General features: G+C 40.4%; 1 protein-coding gene across 4 annotated transcripts in view; it reads left to right on the top strand.

The window, feature by feature from the left end:
* The window catches only part of TENM1 (teneurin transmembrane protein 1), a 322,407-nt gene extending 306,404 nt beyond the window's left edge, over positions 1–16,003 (top strand). For all 4 annotated transcript variants that reach the window (XM_071813435.1, XM_065846203.2, XM_071813434.1 and 1 more), the window contains 5 exons: positions 2,525–2,821; positions 6,850–7,237; positions 7,907–9,127; positions 9,619–9,761; positions 11,032–16,003. In XM_071813435.1, coding sequence (XP_071669536.1) covers positions 2,525–2,821; positions 6,850–7,237; positions 7,907–9,127; positions 9,619–9,761; positions 11,032–11,790 — 2,808 coding nt within the window. In that variant the 3' untranslated portion in view covers positions 11,791–16,003. The remainder of the gene's footprint in view (positions 1–2,524; positions 2,822–6,849; positions 7,238–7,906; positions 9,128–9,618; positions 9,762–11,031) is intronic.
* The last annotated feature ends 824 nt before the right edge of the window (positions 16,004–16,827 follow it).

Below are 16,827 nucleotides of genomic sequence, written 5' to 3'. Positions count from 1 at the left end.
TGAAAGTATATGAGTCTGTAGGCATGTATGCATTTTATATTAATAATAAATCTATGTACGATCAGGCATTTTAACATCAATCTTAATCTACCAAGACTTCTTTTTTATCAATTGAGCTGCTGTTTTAATTGACTTCTAGAAACGAAGCAAAGGCTGTTGTTAAAACCAATGAGCATGATGCATAGTAATATACTGATTAGAATGCAGCTCTGTTCCCTCCTGTCTTTTGCATAACTTAGAAGAACTTGGCATTGGATGCAGTCCAGGTTTTATAACTGAATATCTACCAAATTGAAAATTGAATGCTTGGTCAGTCTCCTTATTTTTGCTTTTTTTTTTTTTTTAACTTAAAAAATGCGAGTAACTCACTGGCCTCAACTCAAAAGTCCTGCAGATACAGGCTTTGACAGCTATGTTTATTATTGCATTTAGCAAATGATCTCCCCTTATCTGTCAGTCTTAGGGCAAGTTCTAATGACAGGAACAAATCCTCTGCCAGTGTGTATCAGTTTACATTGACTCAAATCAAAACATATACAAGGAAACAACACAATCATCTCATCTGTTTTACACATTGTAGACAGTTTAGTTTTAAGAATGAAAGTCAAGAGAGCTGCACATTTTTGGGATTATTTACACTGCAAAATTTCTAGCTGTGAAACTAATGGGAGTCAATGAATGTTTAAAAATACATAATAAATATTTTTTTTATGCACTACTAACATTATTATTGAAGTCAGCTGAATTTTCTCCCTGTTTTCATCGGCTGAAATTCTGACCTGCCATTGCTTTCAGAAACCAGTTTCCCTGGCTTACAACAGAACACATGAGCTCCAGCCTCTCACAGGAGCTCCTTACTACATTCTGTGTGTGTTGCAGGAGTCATCTTTAAGAAGCCACTGGGATTTGAAATCAACTTTTCAGTGGCAATGTTGAGCTGAGACCCACTACCCATGTGTTGTCCTGTCTCGCCTTGAGAAGGGTGTTAAATTTAACTTAAATCTGAGGAAGTGAATAAGTGAGACACAGAATGTGGAATGTAGGGGAAGCAGTGGCATCCATCCAAATCTTATTTTAGCTCCACGAGCTCTCAAATACTGCTGCTATCTACTTTGCTGCAAATTCTGCCTCTGGTTTTCATTATTTTTTGTATCATGCCTGAAATTTAGATTTCAAGCAATTTGTATTCAAGACTTTTCTTTCCCCTAACTGCATTCTACAATAATAATAATAATAGCAATAACAACATTAAATATGTACACAGAGAATACATGAATATAAGCCAGGGTATAACCCCTGCTCGCTTTTCAGTTATTTTACCACAAGAGGATTTGTTTTGAGAAATTACGCGAAGTTTGCAAATAAATAAAATAAACTTAATCTATCAGACTGTATACAAGCAAATATAGTTGAACTGAGCATCACATTTTACATGAGCTCCTTAACTATCATTAGAGCATAAATTGTAATAGTTACAGCAGTCTACAGGGGTATATAGGTATTTTATAGCTATTGTAAATGAACACTATTAAAGTTAGACATGTGTGTATATAAAACCCCAGGAATGGTAGTTGAAGAAAGAACACCTGCTTCTTCTAGATTTTCAGATCATTTTGTATCTAAAAGGAGAAAGGAGGAAGGAAAAAAAAGTTCTTTCTAATCACTGCCACCATATGATCACAGCTTGAATTATTAAATAGGTATTCTTAACCATTTACTTTACAGCTCTGCCTCCAGGTCTCAGTGCTGTGCACTCTGTGAGCACCTGTACTGACACCACCTCTGCCGTCAGGAAGTTATTAATTGGAATAAATTAATACAAGTGATTAGATAAAATACAGTAGATGAACACGAGTGCATTGGGCATTGATCTGAGAAATACAAGTCAATGAACAATGCTTTATGGTTCCCTAAATTGTATCTCTGATTTAAATGGAGTTTAATAGTGGTTGCCCAGTGACTGAATGATGTAAGGAGGCAGATGATGAGAGCACTGGATAAATATATTTTGTCTTTGTCAACCTGACTCAGCTTTGAACTTGATTTCAAATTGAGAATTGGGCTGCCCCTCTGCATCTTGCTATTGGACCATAAATGTTAACAGATCACAGCACAGTTGCTCTGTTACACAGTGAGTTTAACAAATTTTGCACATCTCAAATGTAGATATCATTGTTAATTTGTGGGCTTAACTACACATCTTTGGCTGGAATCATAAAGTCCATCCACAGAGATATGAAAGCTGAGAAGAAGAAAAACTTCAGAGAAGGCAAAAGCAGAGATGAGGGTTTAGCACATGGAAACAGGAAGCATCCTGTAATGCAAAGTGTGATAACCGTGAATGCAAGCAGCGTTCTGTTTCTTCATCCTTCTGTTTCTCATCTGAATATTTTTATGTTTTCTTGTCTGTAATGAGGCCTAATTTTTCCATTGTAGTGTTAAACCATTGCACATTTTTATCTGACATGGAAGTATTTGCATTTAAGATGTGCTGTTTTCTTACCTTACTGTATTTTTGTGTTAGGCCCACAACAGAAATCTGCTCTCCATTGATTTCGATCATGTAACCAGAACAGGAAAGATTTATGATGATCATCGAAAATTCACTCTTCGGATTATGTATGACCAGACAGGACGCCCAATTTTATGGTCGCCCATCAGCAAGTACAATGAGGTCAATATCACATATTCACATTCTGGATTAGTCACCTATATCCAAAGAGGAACGTGGACTGAGAAAATGGAGTATGATCCAAGTGGGAACATAATTTCCAGAACATGGGCGGATGGTAAAATATGGAGTTACACATATTTAGAAAAGGTAAATCATTTTAAAAGCAGATTGTTGTACCAAGCAAAAATATTTGTTTTGAAATAGATATTATATTGTGAACTGTGTTATAATGCTACCTCTTGGAAGAGTATTTCAGACTTTTTAAACAGAAAATACATACAATTACATAAGTAGATTAAGATGTCTCTGAACATGCTGAGACTTACATGTCATCCATTCAATCCCACCATCGTTCTGAAGAAAGTTATCAGCATCTCCGATTTGTTTATTTGGTAGGTAAAAATAACTTATTGGTCTCAGTGCAAGTTCAGGTGAACAACGGACACTCTCACTGCTGAAAAACATGTTGCTGCTCTGTATAACATAGTCAGAAATGTAACAGTCACTGAAAGGGAACTTTTTGCTCCCCACAAACACCATTCTTTCAAGCCAAAATGTTGAGCCAGTGGTTACAAACCTGCACCTAATCAGTGCTGTGCTATGAAAAAAGGGATTGATCCTGTTGAGGAGAAAGATTATTTCAGTATTTATGAGAGCCATACATTAATATAAAAGGAATTATCATTCTGCTTTTTGTGTCTAACTTGCCTGAGTGTTGTAGTTTTCATTTATGTCTATGGATAATGGTCACAAAATGGGGGAACAAGTGTTTTACAGACTGAGGAAGAACAGCATCCATAGAGACATCTCATTTGGTCTTGTCTTTCAAAACCAAAAAGCCAATCTGTATTTTTAAAGCTTTCATAATTTAGTGTGAAATTGTATTCAAATAGTGGTTGTTTTATTTTTAAATAGCAACATCTTGGACTATCTAATACACCCTGAGTTTGCAGAATGTTTCTCTGAACCTGTTAAGCACAGGAAAGACTGGGAGGGGGCAGGTGAGGTGAAACTGATAGGGGGTATTACACGCAGGAAATCCAATCACTTTGAAGTTATTTATATATTTTGGAGTTCAAAATGTGTACTTTTAAGATAAACTTTGCTGTACTTATTTTGAATGTATTTAAGCTTGATCCTCAAAAAAAACGAAACCTAACCCAGAGAAAAAAATTATTTAGACTGAAGAATGCATAAAAATGCGATTCCTTCCTTGTCTGCATGCAGTATGGTTCTTGCACATGTTAAAAAGATTGGCAGACCCTAGAAGCTTCAGAAGTTTGCTTCAGATAAATTTGTCAGGGCTTCTTTTGTCTGTATGCTTTTCTGCAAATTGCAAGTAAACAAGCATTTAGTACAGCTTTCAAATATTCGGGCAATGTGCCTTTTGGAGGTTCTTTTATATTTTCTTTGGGTGCAATGGACCAAGATTTTGGAAAGATGTATGCTTCTTATCTTTCCAAACCACTTTATCTGTTCTTCGTTTATTATGAGCTTATAAATAAAGTCATATAACTTAAAACTGTCATTCTGGAATTCTACGTAAGTGGCCAAATCCTGATCCTGTAGAAGCAAATAGCAAAAGCCTTACTGGTTCAGGTGTAGCACCAGGCTTGGGTTATGCTCTAACTTGTTTTTAAAGTTATTGAAAGTCAGACACACCATGGACATAATCTACCAGCTATTTAATGTACTGTTTGTTCCTTGTGCCAAAGAAAGATGAATTCACTGTCAAAATTAGACATTGAAATATCGTTTTGTGGTTCCATTAAAGTCAATAACTCATTGCGTTAATTGTGTAATGATTCCTAAAGGCTTCCTGAAACCTCATAAGACCCAATGATTCCTTTTATCAAAAAATCAATTATATAGTTTGCTTCCAGTTCATAGTTATTTAATTCTTCATTTTTTAGCACTTGATGTGTTAATTGTACATCTTCAAAAATCTCTACCCCGTCCAAAATTAGCCCAAATAGTTTGAGTTTTAAAAAGCACTATGATAGTAGCACTGTAAATATTTTTTGCTAATGAGACTCAGTTCCTGTTGTTTTTGTCACTTTCTTCAATTAGTTAATGGTGTTATAAAATCTCCTCTCCTTTACCACCAGACAAAACAGATGAGTGGCTGCGTGTGTATGTTGGACGGGAATGACATCTAGTGGTGATGCTCAGCATTTCCATCCCCAGTAGAACCCCAAGCACTTGCCATGGGCTGTTTGTCTCCATATCCCACGGGGCATCAAGCGTTTCATGGTTGACCAGGCTGTGGTTGCTTTTATAAAATGACAGTTTTTTGGATGTTTTGTGAGCTTCCCTCTGAAATTCTTTAAAACAATTAGAACCCAATTTGTGCAAAGTTGAAAAATCTATTATAATATTATTAGGATGAATTGCGAATTTATGGGGTTTTTTCTCTGTCTCTTTATGGTCTCCTCTAATAGGCTGGAGAGGATACTAAGTCTCCTACCCTTGTACTGTCTATCCTTTTACTATCCTGGACAAAAGTGGAAAAGCCACAAAGTGCTGTAAAAATAGCACACAGGGGCACTAAAGTTATATTAGAGATGTTTCTGATCTTGTTATTCATACTTTGTCAATGGCAGACAGCTTAAAAACAGGCCCGGGAGCAGTATATAGAGAGAGGCGTCACATCAGCGCTGGGAGAGAGTTCAGCCAGTGGTTTACTGCAGACTGGGGACTCTTGACTGGAGTTGAAAACAAAATAAACGCTGTACATGTTGGAGATGCTTGGCAGAGCAGCAATAAAGCGATCAGAACGAGCTCGCTGCACAGGTCTGTCGTCACCAGTTGGCAGAGGGTGACTTGTGAGTGGCACATGTTGGTGCTCACTGGCTTGTGTCCAGGTGACAGGTGTCTGTCACCAAGGGCAGGAAGAAATACATCTTGGGAGGGCTGGGGGTGCAGAGAGGATGGCCAAGGCTTAGCCTATCTTTGGTCCTTGAATAAGCACTCCTTTTATTTGTCAGGGCAAAGTGGCTTGGGGCCAGTGTTAACGTATCTTGAGGCTGAGCTCTTTATGTTTTTTTCCCAGAGAAGATTTTTGAGTTTAGAGAGAAAAAAACCTTTTTTTTCTGATTTCTTTCCTCAGTGTTCTGTGAAAAAGCAGCCACATAGTTCCTCATAAGACTTGTTTTTGCATGATGTCTCAGTCGTGCAGGAGCCTGGCAGATTTTCTTGTGTGCGGCAGTTTTGGGCTGTGAGCTCGGAGCTGCGCGGTGTCAGAGCCCGTCCCAGCTCGGGCAGCCGTGTAAGGACGTTCTGTGCTCTGGTCCAGCCAAACCTCCTTCTGGAGCTGGGGGAAGGCTACAAACTTCTTCCACAGATTTTCACTCTGTGTTTTCATTATGCTCGTTTCAACGGTGACTGGTCACCAGTGGGCTTGTACTCTGTGACTTGGCAAATGGTTGGTGCCAAGTCTTCCAGAAGCCAAACTTTCAGTTTGCACAGAAAAATGTCTGCCATGCTTGCACATTCATCTGCCAAACAAACAAATCAGATTTCATTGACCAGCCACAATTAACCAACACAGAACAAATACCAAGTGCCTGTGTAGAGATTCTATCCTTTGTAAATGTTGAAAACCAGAGATAGTAGTCACACCAAAGAACCTGTAGACTATTTTAATCCATCTGTAAGCATGAAGATGCTGTGTCCTCTGGGCCAGCATGCATTTAATATAAGACATACAGAAAAAGGGGTAGGTTTGTGCTAGAGATATGCAGAGTGGCAACCCCTTGTACGCACCATTACAAGTTTCCCTTTTCCGCCTCCTCTGGAAACAGCTGCTGGTGCAGATGCTCTGCCTGTGTGTGAGAAAGAGGTTCCCTCTGGTTTTGCTTTCTGGGAGGATGACCTAAATATTTCAAAGCAACATAGCAAGTCAGCATGAGACTGAAATGCTACTGAGAGCTACATCTGCCTTCTAGTTTGGAGGTCCTTACCTCTAGACTTATTATAATTCTCCACCTGTTTTGTACCAACTTGCTGGCCAGGTCTCCTGGAGCTGAAAGCTTCATGTGGAATTGTATAGACAGTAGGAGCAAACTACACAAGTGAATGGTTGTTTCAGTGTTTCCTTAACCTTCAGGCACTCAGTAGATGAATAATCATGTCCTTGATCAGCCGCTGACTCTGCCGTTCCTATTTGGTTGCAGTCCGTGATGCTGCTGTTGCACAGCCAGCGCCGCTACATCTTTGAGTACGACCAGTCCGACTACCTGCTGTCCGTCACCATGCCCAGCATGGTGCGCCATGCCCTGCAGACCATGCTCTCCGTCGGGTACTACCGCAACATCTACACCCCTCCAGACAGCCACGCGGCTTTCATCCAGGACATCGCCAGGGACGGACGGCTTCTGCAAACCTTGTATCCTGGGACGGGACGCAGAGTCCTTTACAAATACACCAAACAGTCCCGACTTTCCGAGATTCTTTATGATACTACACAAGTCACGTTCACCTACGAGGAGTCTTCTGGGGTTATTAAGACAATACATTTAATGCATGATGGGTTCATCTGTACCATCAGATACAGACAAACAGGTTTGTGTAAACGTTACTATTTGCTAAAGTTTTTGGCCCTGATCCTGCAGTTACTTGGCATGAAATGCCATTATTTTTATGTCTACAAGTTCAATATTTTATGTTTCAAAAGAAAAATATGTGTGTATATCTCTGTGTCTGTGTCCATAGGCATATATAGCTGTCCCATTTGAAATACAGTTTTCTTTTTATTGCTTGGTATGGAATAGCTCTTATAATGTTTGATTGTTTTTCTTCCACTGTGTGGATATTTGCTAAATACTAAATCAAGTTGGTTTATTGTTTGTATTTCCAAGTTTCCCCATTTATACCATAATATAACATAAATTCAAAAGGACTGTTTATATGAGGAAGGAAATCACCATGTGAAATAAATTTTGAGTTATCTTGTAAGTAAACAGAAATCATAATAATGAATAAAATAACATTGATTTAAACAAATGTTAATAAAATAGAAGTATTTTGTAGAGCAAGCATTAATAATGGTTTATAAGAGAATAATCTAACAGTTTCTTAGTTAATGGTATTTTCTGGGACAGTCAAGTAGCAATAAGGCTATCAGGCAATGAGTTCATCCCCGGTATGTGCTAGATCTGTAGGGTATGTATACTGTGGACATAATTCATTCTTTTTCTTGCTTTTCCTCTTTCCGCTGTTTGTTTTGGACAGGTCCACTTATTGGTCGCCAAATCTTCAGGTTTAGTGAAGAAGGGCTTGTAAACGCCAGATTCGACTACAGCTACAACAACTTCCGTGTCACAAGCATGCAGGCCATGATAAACGAGACGCCTCTTCCCATAGACCTGTACCGTTATGTCGATGTTTCTGGCAGGACTGAACAATTTGGAAAATTCAGTGTAATTAATTATGATTTAAACCAAGTTATAACCACCACTGTGATGAAACATACTAAAATTTTTAGTGCCAATGGTCAGGTGATTGAAGTACAATACGAAATTCTCAAGTCTATCGCTTACTGGATGACCATCCAGTATGATAATATGGGTCGTATGGTGATCTGTGATATACGTGTAGGTGTAGATGCCAATATAACAAGATATTTCTATGAATATGATGCTGATGGTCAACTTCAGACTGTGTCTGTGAATGATAAAACTCAGTGGCGCTACAGCTATGACCTTAACGGCAACATCAACTTGCTGAGCCATGGAAACAGTGCACGCCTCACTCCTCTGAGATACGATCTGAGAGATCGCATTACCAGACTTGGAGAAATTCAATATAAAATGGATGAAGATGGTTTTCTCAGGCAAAGAGGCAATGAGATCTTTGAGTACAACTCGAACGGTCTGCTGAGCAAAGCGTACAACAAAGTGGCTGGCTGGACGGTGCAATACTGTTATGATGGTCTTGGAAGACGAGTTGCAAGCAAATCAAGCCTAGGACAGCACTTACAGTTCTTCTATGCTGATCTCTCCAACCCAATAAGAGTTACTCACTTGTACAATCATACTAGCTCAGAAATAACATCCCTGTATTATGATCTTCAAGGTCATCTCATTGCAATGGAATTAAGCAGTGGAGAAGAATATTATGTTGCCTGTGATAACACTGGAACACCTCTAGCTGTATTTAGCAGTCGGGGCCAAGTCATAAAAGAAATTTTGTACACCCCATATGGAGAGATCTACCAAGACACTAATCCAGATTTCCAGGTTATCATTGGTTTTCATGGAGGTCTTTATGATTCTCTTACAAAATTAGTTCATCTAGGTCAGCGGGACTATGATGTCATTGCTGGTCGGTGGACGACACCAAATCATCATATATGGAAACATCTGAATGCTGTTCCACAACCATTTAATCTCTACTCATTTGAAAATAATTACCCAGTCGGCAGAATCCAAGATGTTGCTAAGTATACAACAGGTAAAAGTAACGTGTTTCTCATGAAAATAGAACTTTTGATCATCGAGTTCTGGTGTGGATTCAAGACTCCAGAAATCTTTTACACACATCCAAAGTTAATATTCGGCTCTAATCTTGCATAGATTAAAGTAACTTCTTTAGTAGATAACATCTTACTGAGCTTCATCTGTTTTCTATAGCCTTTATATAAACAAGAAAATAATTAATAGTTGTTTCTTCTGCTTTTCTAAGTGCTAAAATTAAGGGAAGAATGGAGGCAACTTAATTAGAATTTTTCCACTCTAAATAGTTAGAAGTTACACTATTGATTTCAGTATAGCTATGCTTTGAAATTGAATAATTTATTTGCTACGATAAATGCTTTAGCCAGTAGTGATAACATAAATTGATGTGAAATCATTATTTCTGCATAGCTGGGATTTCTGCAGACTACCCTCACATTTTGTAGGATTTTTGTTCCTTATTGCCCATATCTTTTTCTTGTTTTATAGACATCGGAAGTTGGCTAGAGCTGTTTGGTTTCCAGCTGCACAACGTACTACCTGGATTCCCAAAACCAGAGATAGAAGCTTTGGAGACAACATACGAACTTCTGCAGCTTCAAACAAAAACCCAAGAGTGGGATCCTGGAAAGGTGAGCAGAAACTCTGTTCCACTGCTTCTAATACTAAATTATGGAATTTGATTAGAAAATACTTGAAATGAAGGAAACAGTGTGACTATCTTTCTACGTAATAGACAAGGCAAATAGTCTAACAATGCTCAAAACTTGAATGTTTTCACATTATGTACAGGCATCAGTGTGGAGAAGAGTTTTAAGAAACAACTTTTAGCAACACAGTGAAGGAACTTTGCAGCTGTTTACCTCTGCGTAATTAGTGCAGGAAAACAGAACTTTTGCTATGGATTTGAAGGAGGATCTATATAACTCAACCTTTCTCCAGGGCTTATTTTCAGTAAAGAAGAGTCGGGCAGCAGCTACCAGGGTCTAGCAATCAATGTAACTGCAACGGGACCAACTACCAATATTCTGAGCAGCTGTTCATGTTTTGCATTTGACCACATGAGTATCTGTTAACAAGGAAATATGATTTTGCAAAGATGAGAGAGAAAAGATGCCTTTCCTGTGATGTACTCAGGAAAAGGAAGTATAACGTGTTGCGAGTTCACGTTCGTACCATTTAACACACTTTTTTTCCTATGCACAAATGACTGCACAAGTTGCAGAGGGCTGGAGGGTCAGAGCTCATTCCAGATGTAGGAGCATGTCCATATAAAATTTCCTCTATGATATTAAAGAAGCTATTACAAAGGCACAAAAGAAGGTGTAGTGATAGGTATAGTGTTAAAAAACAAATAGACGGTTGGAGTGAGATTGGTTTTTAGCCTTGATGGGGAGCAAGATCTACAGATGGGTTCCTATTTTTCTAGTGCCTTGAGACCTTCACAGCCTGCTTATCTTAAAGAATGGGCTATAAAAACTGTTACTGCTATATAACAAAAGACATAATTAGAAGCACAGAGACTAAGCATAGAATCATATGAAAGAGCACAGCTTTGAGTTCAGTTTTCCCCACACCTAAGAGTCAATAGACCTGCCATTAAGAGTAACAATTCAAGGGGGAAGGAAGGAAAAAAAAAGGAAGAATAAATACGAAAATAGCATTTGTGGTGAACACATTTTCCATTTGCTTTCTAGAAACAAAGGACTCCAAGAGACAGAAAGCAATACCGTAGGATATTAGAAAGCCTGTGCATATACCCAGGCTTTGTAGATGTGCACAATGTTTTCCAAATGAATTGAAGATCCATTCTAAGCAATTAAGAGATTAGTATGGTCTGTGAAACACTATAATGATCTGCAAGGTGCCTCACCTGCAAACTATTGGTAATTTCTTTTCCAGACTATCCTGGGTATTCAGTGTGAGCTACAAAAGCAACTCCGAAACTTTATATCCTTGGATCAGCTTCCTATGACACCCCGGTATAGTGATGGCAAGTGCTATGAGGGTGTGAAGCAAGCAAGATTCGCAGCTATTCCTTCAGTATTTGGAAAAGGCATCAAATTCGCCATCAAGGATGGAATAGTGACAGCTGATGTGATAGGCGTGGCTAACGAGGACAGCCGGCGCATTGCTGCCATCCTCAACAACGCTCACTATCTGGAGAACCTGCATTTCACCATAGAGGGCCGAGACACTCATTACTTCATCAAACTGGGGTCTTTGGAAGAAGATTTGGCCCTAATCGGCAACACCGGAGGACGACGCATCTTGGAGAACGGCGTCAACGTCACGGTGTCACAGATGACTTCTGTGATCAATGGAAGGACTAGACGCTTTGCTGACATCCAGCTCCAGCACGGCGCGCTGTGCTTCAACGTCCGGTATGGAACAACGGTGGAAGAAGAGAAGAACCATGTCTTGGAGATAGCCAGACAGAGAGCTGTGGCTCAGGCCTGGACTAAGGAACAGAGGCGACTGCAGGAGGGGGAAGAAGGTATCAGGGCATGGACAGATGGAGAGAAACAGCAGCTTTTAAGCACTGGGCGGGTACAAGGCTACGATGGATATTTTGTGTTGTCTGTGGAGCAGTATCTCGAACTTTCTGACAGTGCCAATAATATTCACTTTATGAGACAGAGTGAAATAGGCAGAAGGTAACAAAGAAAATCTCTGCCCTTGCGTCACCAAAGACTGCCTGTTTTTAAACGTAAAATGGTTTATTGTATTGGTTTTTCTAGATCAGAACTCTGTATATATAAATATAGAGGAAAAAAAACATATCCAACTGCCTTTAAATGTGACAGAAGATGGTATTTTAATATTGTTCGTTTAACTCTTTGAGAGATGATAGTGACGATTTTTAGTTCTTGTGTGGCAGTATTCAAACAAGTCAGAAGCAGAGTCCTGACAGCTGAGCAGCGCGACCTGCGCACGAGGTGCCCGGGCTGACGCCGCACGGCCCCGCGGGGTGGGGGGAGCCCAGCGTGCTCTGCCTTCTTCTTCTAAACACAACTTTTTTGTTGTCGTTGATTTAATAACTCACCAATTATTTAAAAGGTTACAGAGCCTGATTCTGCAACCCTTGTTTATTGGGTAGTTTTTATCCCAGTGAGATCTCCCGTAAGGGATCGCGCACAGAAACCAGACTGTGTATGGAACCTTTGTAGTTGCTTGCCAGCCCCACACATGTCATTCCTCACAGCTGTGACCTGAGGGATTTTCTAACCTGGGAAGCCTGGCTTGAACTGGATTCAGCACAGAACAGCTCTCCTGTGTGGACTGTAGCTTTGCTCGGCTGTAGCCACCCCTCGGCCTCTCAGTGGTGGACATCACGTTGGGTCTCCGTTGTGCCCGTGGGGGCCTCTCACCTGAGGTTTCCCTCGACACTGGGTTCTGCTGGAGCCCGGCAGCACACGTGGAGCTGCCAACCATCCTGGTGGGGGGGTGCAGGGTGGCCCCGCGGCCCTGGGCTCCAGCCAGGTGTCGGGGTGGCCAAAGAAGGGCTTTGTGAGCACCCAAGGCTTTAACTCGGAGCTTTGTGACACCTCTCGTTGTGCAGCTGGGGGGCCCACAGAGTGCGGGAACAACAAGCCGTGCAGGACCCGACCTGTCTCTAGTCGTGGGGCCAGGACTCATCTTTCACAGACCATTTGGAAATCGCAGTGTTGTTGGATTTAGGCATCACATTCTCTTCATCTCAAATTAATAATCCTGTTGTATTATTCATTTTCTCGAGTCTGAAGAAGCTTGGTGGGTTGGGAGTTGATGACCCTAAGTGTGGATAGTAAATATGGTGATTACGTAGAACATTTTGGGGATGACTCTTCACTTTTCAGCTCAATATCTAGAGCACATAGAAAAGCATTATATTGCATGGGCAGAAATTTTTATTTCCCAAGGTATCATGCGCTGCTGGCACAGTTATTTCATAGCAGAGTAGGTGATCCTTCTTTCAGCTTGTCATTTTTAAAAGACCTGATTTTTGGGAGGGAAGGGAGGGCACATAAGAAGGTGGGGCACAAGGCAGCAGATTTCCTTTACTGACTTTCAGAAGGAGCTAGAAGTCTTGTTATAGAGCCTGTGTATCTGTAACAGTGATGTTACTGCACATTTCTTTCAAAACAGACATAGTAAATATGTTGAAATGATTTCTGCTCATATTTACGGAAGCCAACAAAGCGCTTTCTTTGTCTTTCTTCCTTTCTTCCCAGTTTTATTTTTTCCTTTGTTTTTGGGCAAGTGGAGCAGACTGTACCAAAGTTGGAGATGAGCCTGAGCTGGCACCTGGACCTGAACCCCGCGGGGATTTGGACCCGGGTCCCAGCCTCACACCATGAGCATCTCTGTCCCTTGGGCTCCCCGGGAGCCAGCGCAGCTCTGGGGGTGCAGGGTCAGGCTGAGCCCAGCCCCCGAAACCTCCCTCTACTCCCCAGCCAGGGGGAACTGTGGACCAAAATCCGCACATCCACATTTTGATCGGGCTCATCATTAACTAACGTACAGAATTAGGAGCTGACAACGCCCAGGTGTGACAGCTCTGATTTCCATAATTTTCCATACGATCATGGAGAATTTGAATACCTCCACACCAGCCTAAAAATGGACCTTCAAATCCTTGAGCCTCTAATACGCTTTTAATCAATGGAAGAATAATTTATTAATTGTATATAGAGAGTGCATTCATAAATGTGATGATGTATTTTATCACTGATCCAAGATGTCAATATTAGAGTCTATTTTACTTATATTTTAAGCAATTATACTTTTTTGCAATTCACTGATGAGGTATCATTTTCAAACTGCTTTAAATATCCATTATAAACAAATATTTGAAGCTATTAGAATACCTTGAACTGTGCATTTCTAGTATGTAATACATATTTAGTTAGCTTGTGCCTTTAGTTTCTTAAAATTATATTTGTATTATATGCAGGAAATGCACTTTGTATTACCTACAGCTGTGTTTTTTAATACTGCCTTGATTATTGTTGTTCTCATATTATGCCAAAAGGTCAAAGAGTGAAATGTGTTACAAGTTTGTCACTGAAAGTAGATTTGGCATTTTCCCAGTTCCTGGGTGCAGTCTAAGGTACATTTTTGAACGGTATTTCGTAGGAGAATATGGATGTGTAAAGAAACATGACATTACACGGCCCGGTTACAAAAGCAAAAAAATGCCTTCATTGTAACAGTTTCAGAAATTTAGGAAACTGAATAAAAATGTTGTGTTGAGGTGGCAGTGCTGAAGAAACAGGTTATTTCTGAAAGAGCGCTGGAAAAGGAAATCATAGTTCCACATGGGCCAGCCAGCAGTGATTTATGAGAACTGGAGCAAACAAAGAGCTTTGGACCATCTTGTTCATGAACAACCTCAGATGGAGGCAGGGAGTATTTCAGTCTCCATTTTTTTTCCCTAGTAGTTAGACCAATTTCTCAGCTTTTTTTGTTGTTTTTGTGGTTGGTTGGTTGGTTGGTTTTTGTTTTGTTTGGGTTTTTTTGATTTTGCACTATAACCTAGACACCCAAAAGAGAAAAAGCAAAAAAGAAAAATAACAGCATGGAAATTTATACGGTTATTTAGATCAGATAATTTGATGCTAGTGTTCTGCACTGCAAACAAGTTTCTGAAGGTGAAAAAATAAATAAATAAAATAAAATAAAATAACAAATAAAATAAAATAAAATAAAATAAAATAAAATAAAATAAAATAAAATAAAATACCACTATTGCACACTATCCTGTAGCAAATACCTACCATCAGAAATACGTGCTATATTTTTTATGACAGCCAGTGTGTACATGTAATGTTTCCTTTGCTTTCATATTGATTTAGCAGATCTAGAACATTTCAAAGGTATAAATATATATATATAAATATCTATGTAGAACATAGCCAAATAAATATATATGACCTGGTCGACGCACCGCTGGGTATTCCCACCTTACCTGCCTGCTCTGGGTTCCGGGCACTGGGCGCAGCCTCTCCCCATGATCAGTGTTGCGGGAAGCCAGGCCCAGTGGCTTAGGAGGGATTTAGAGCAGGTCCTGGCTGAGCCCGAGCTGCCGGAGCTCAGCACATCCCCGGCAGGGGAGGGTTTTCCCTGTCGGACGCTGACTGTTATTTTAAACCCGTACTCAATACAAGACGTGACCAGGTCGAAGGCACCCTGGCTGTCAGAGGCGTCGCTCCTCGGCAGAAACCGGGAATGATGGAGTCGGGCTCGCTGTGTGTGTCCGGGCATTTGTCACCTGCCGTCATTTGTCTAAGGAAACGTGTTTGACAATTTCCAGTTTTTCCTTAGATCTCGTGGTGGACTTTAGCCTTTTAATAAATGTTAGTATATCAGATCGTGTCCTTGACAATATTTTACTTGTATGAACCATGATAAAACATTAAAATCTTCATACTCTTCGGGCAGAATTGTCAATAAACAAGAAAGAGAAGCATAGCATACGATATATGTCAAAGTAACGTTCCTTTTTAGCTTTCTCATCAACAGTAAAAATGTTTACAATGTATGCCAAGATCTTCTGTTTTTGTCTAACACCAGTTAGAGGTTCTGATCTTACAGAAATTGTGTTATAATGGCCTCAGCCTCGTTGCTAGGAAACAATAGATCCCAATTTTTTTATTCCTGCTCTAACTCCTGTGCTGAATAGTGACTGGATACTGTACAGGTTTATGTTATATGGCTGCAGTTAAATGGTCTGATGCATTTTGCTCTGGGTTTCAGACCAGAAGCATGCATTTTCTACAAGAACATCCCAGCAACACGCTGTAAATATTAAAAGTTAATATATTATGTGTCGATATTTGAAAAAGAAAGTACTTTGACTATTTCATTTTTTAAAAATAAAGGTGCAAACTGATGGGGTGTGATATTGTCTTTGTTTACACTGTGTATTTTGGGATATTTGGGTCACGTCAGTAATAAGTGCTTCCTTACAGTTAGGTAAGGGCTTCAGACAATATTGGTTACCTTGGAAGCTGGGGGGCAGGGGGTTGCTAGCAAGGTTTAATCTTATGTCTCATTCACCAAAGTTCATGCATATTGCTCTGCAGGTTTCAGTGCAGGTGAAATCAGCCAGTTTCTGTGCACGTTTCATCTAAACAAATGTCAGAGAGAGAAAAATAAATTCTGCTAAAGGCCTTTTTGCTCCCAAGAACTGGGTGGGTGAAGTCAGCAGGGTGGTAGGGGACGAGGAGCAAAGTTTAAGTACCTGCACATTCTGTTTCTGTACAGCTGCCTCAAATAGATAGTGATGAATGACTGTGTGTATCAAAAGTATGCGCATGAGGAAAAATGAAAAGCCCAGCACGTGCAGCAGAGGCAAGGAGATGGTGAACCGGGGGCAGAAGGAATGTTTAAGGCTAAAGAAAAGGTTGCACGGTGAAAAACAGATGGGAGCAACTGGGCTGGGAGTGAGGGCTGGAGTGGCAGAGCTGTGTTGGATGGGTGAGAGGGAAGCGAGGCCAAGGGGTTGCTCTGGTGGAAAAGGGAAGAAAACTGGCCTGGGAGATGGTGTTGATTAGTGCTGCAGGCCTGTCATAGCATGGGGAGGAGTGGGGAGGTCTTAGCGGAGGCAAAGCCAGAGCTGCGGCAGGATCAGGTGGGAGCCTTTGCTGGGGAGACGGCAGAGCAGGGAGGGCGGGGGCCGCAGAGCTAAAGCGGCTGTCAGAGCTGGGTGCAGCG

This window comes from Patagioenas fasciata, chromosome 11 (assembly GCF_037038585.1).
Source record: "Patagioenas fasciata isolate bPatFas1 chromosome 11, bPatFas1.hap1, whole genome shotgun sequence".
NCBI lineage: Eukaryota > Metazoa > Chordata > Aves > Columbiformes > Columbidae > Patagioenas > Patagioenas fasciata.
Note: the sequence above shows the minus strand (reverse complement) of the source record. Positions and strands in the feature narration are given on the sequence as shown.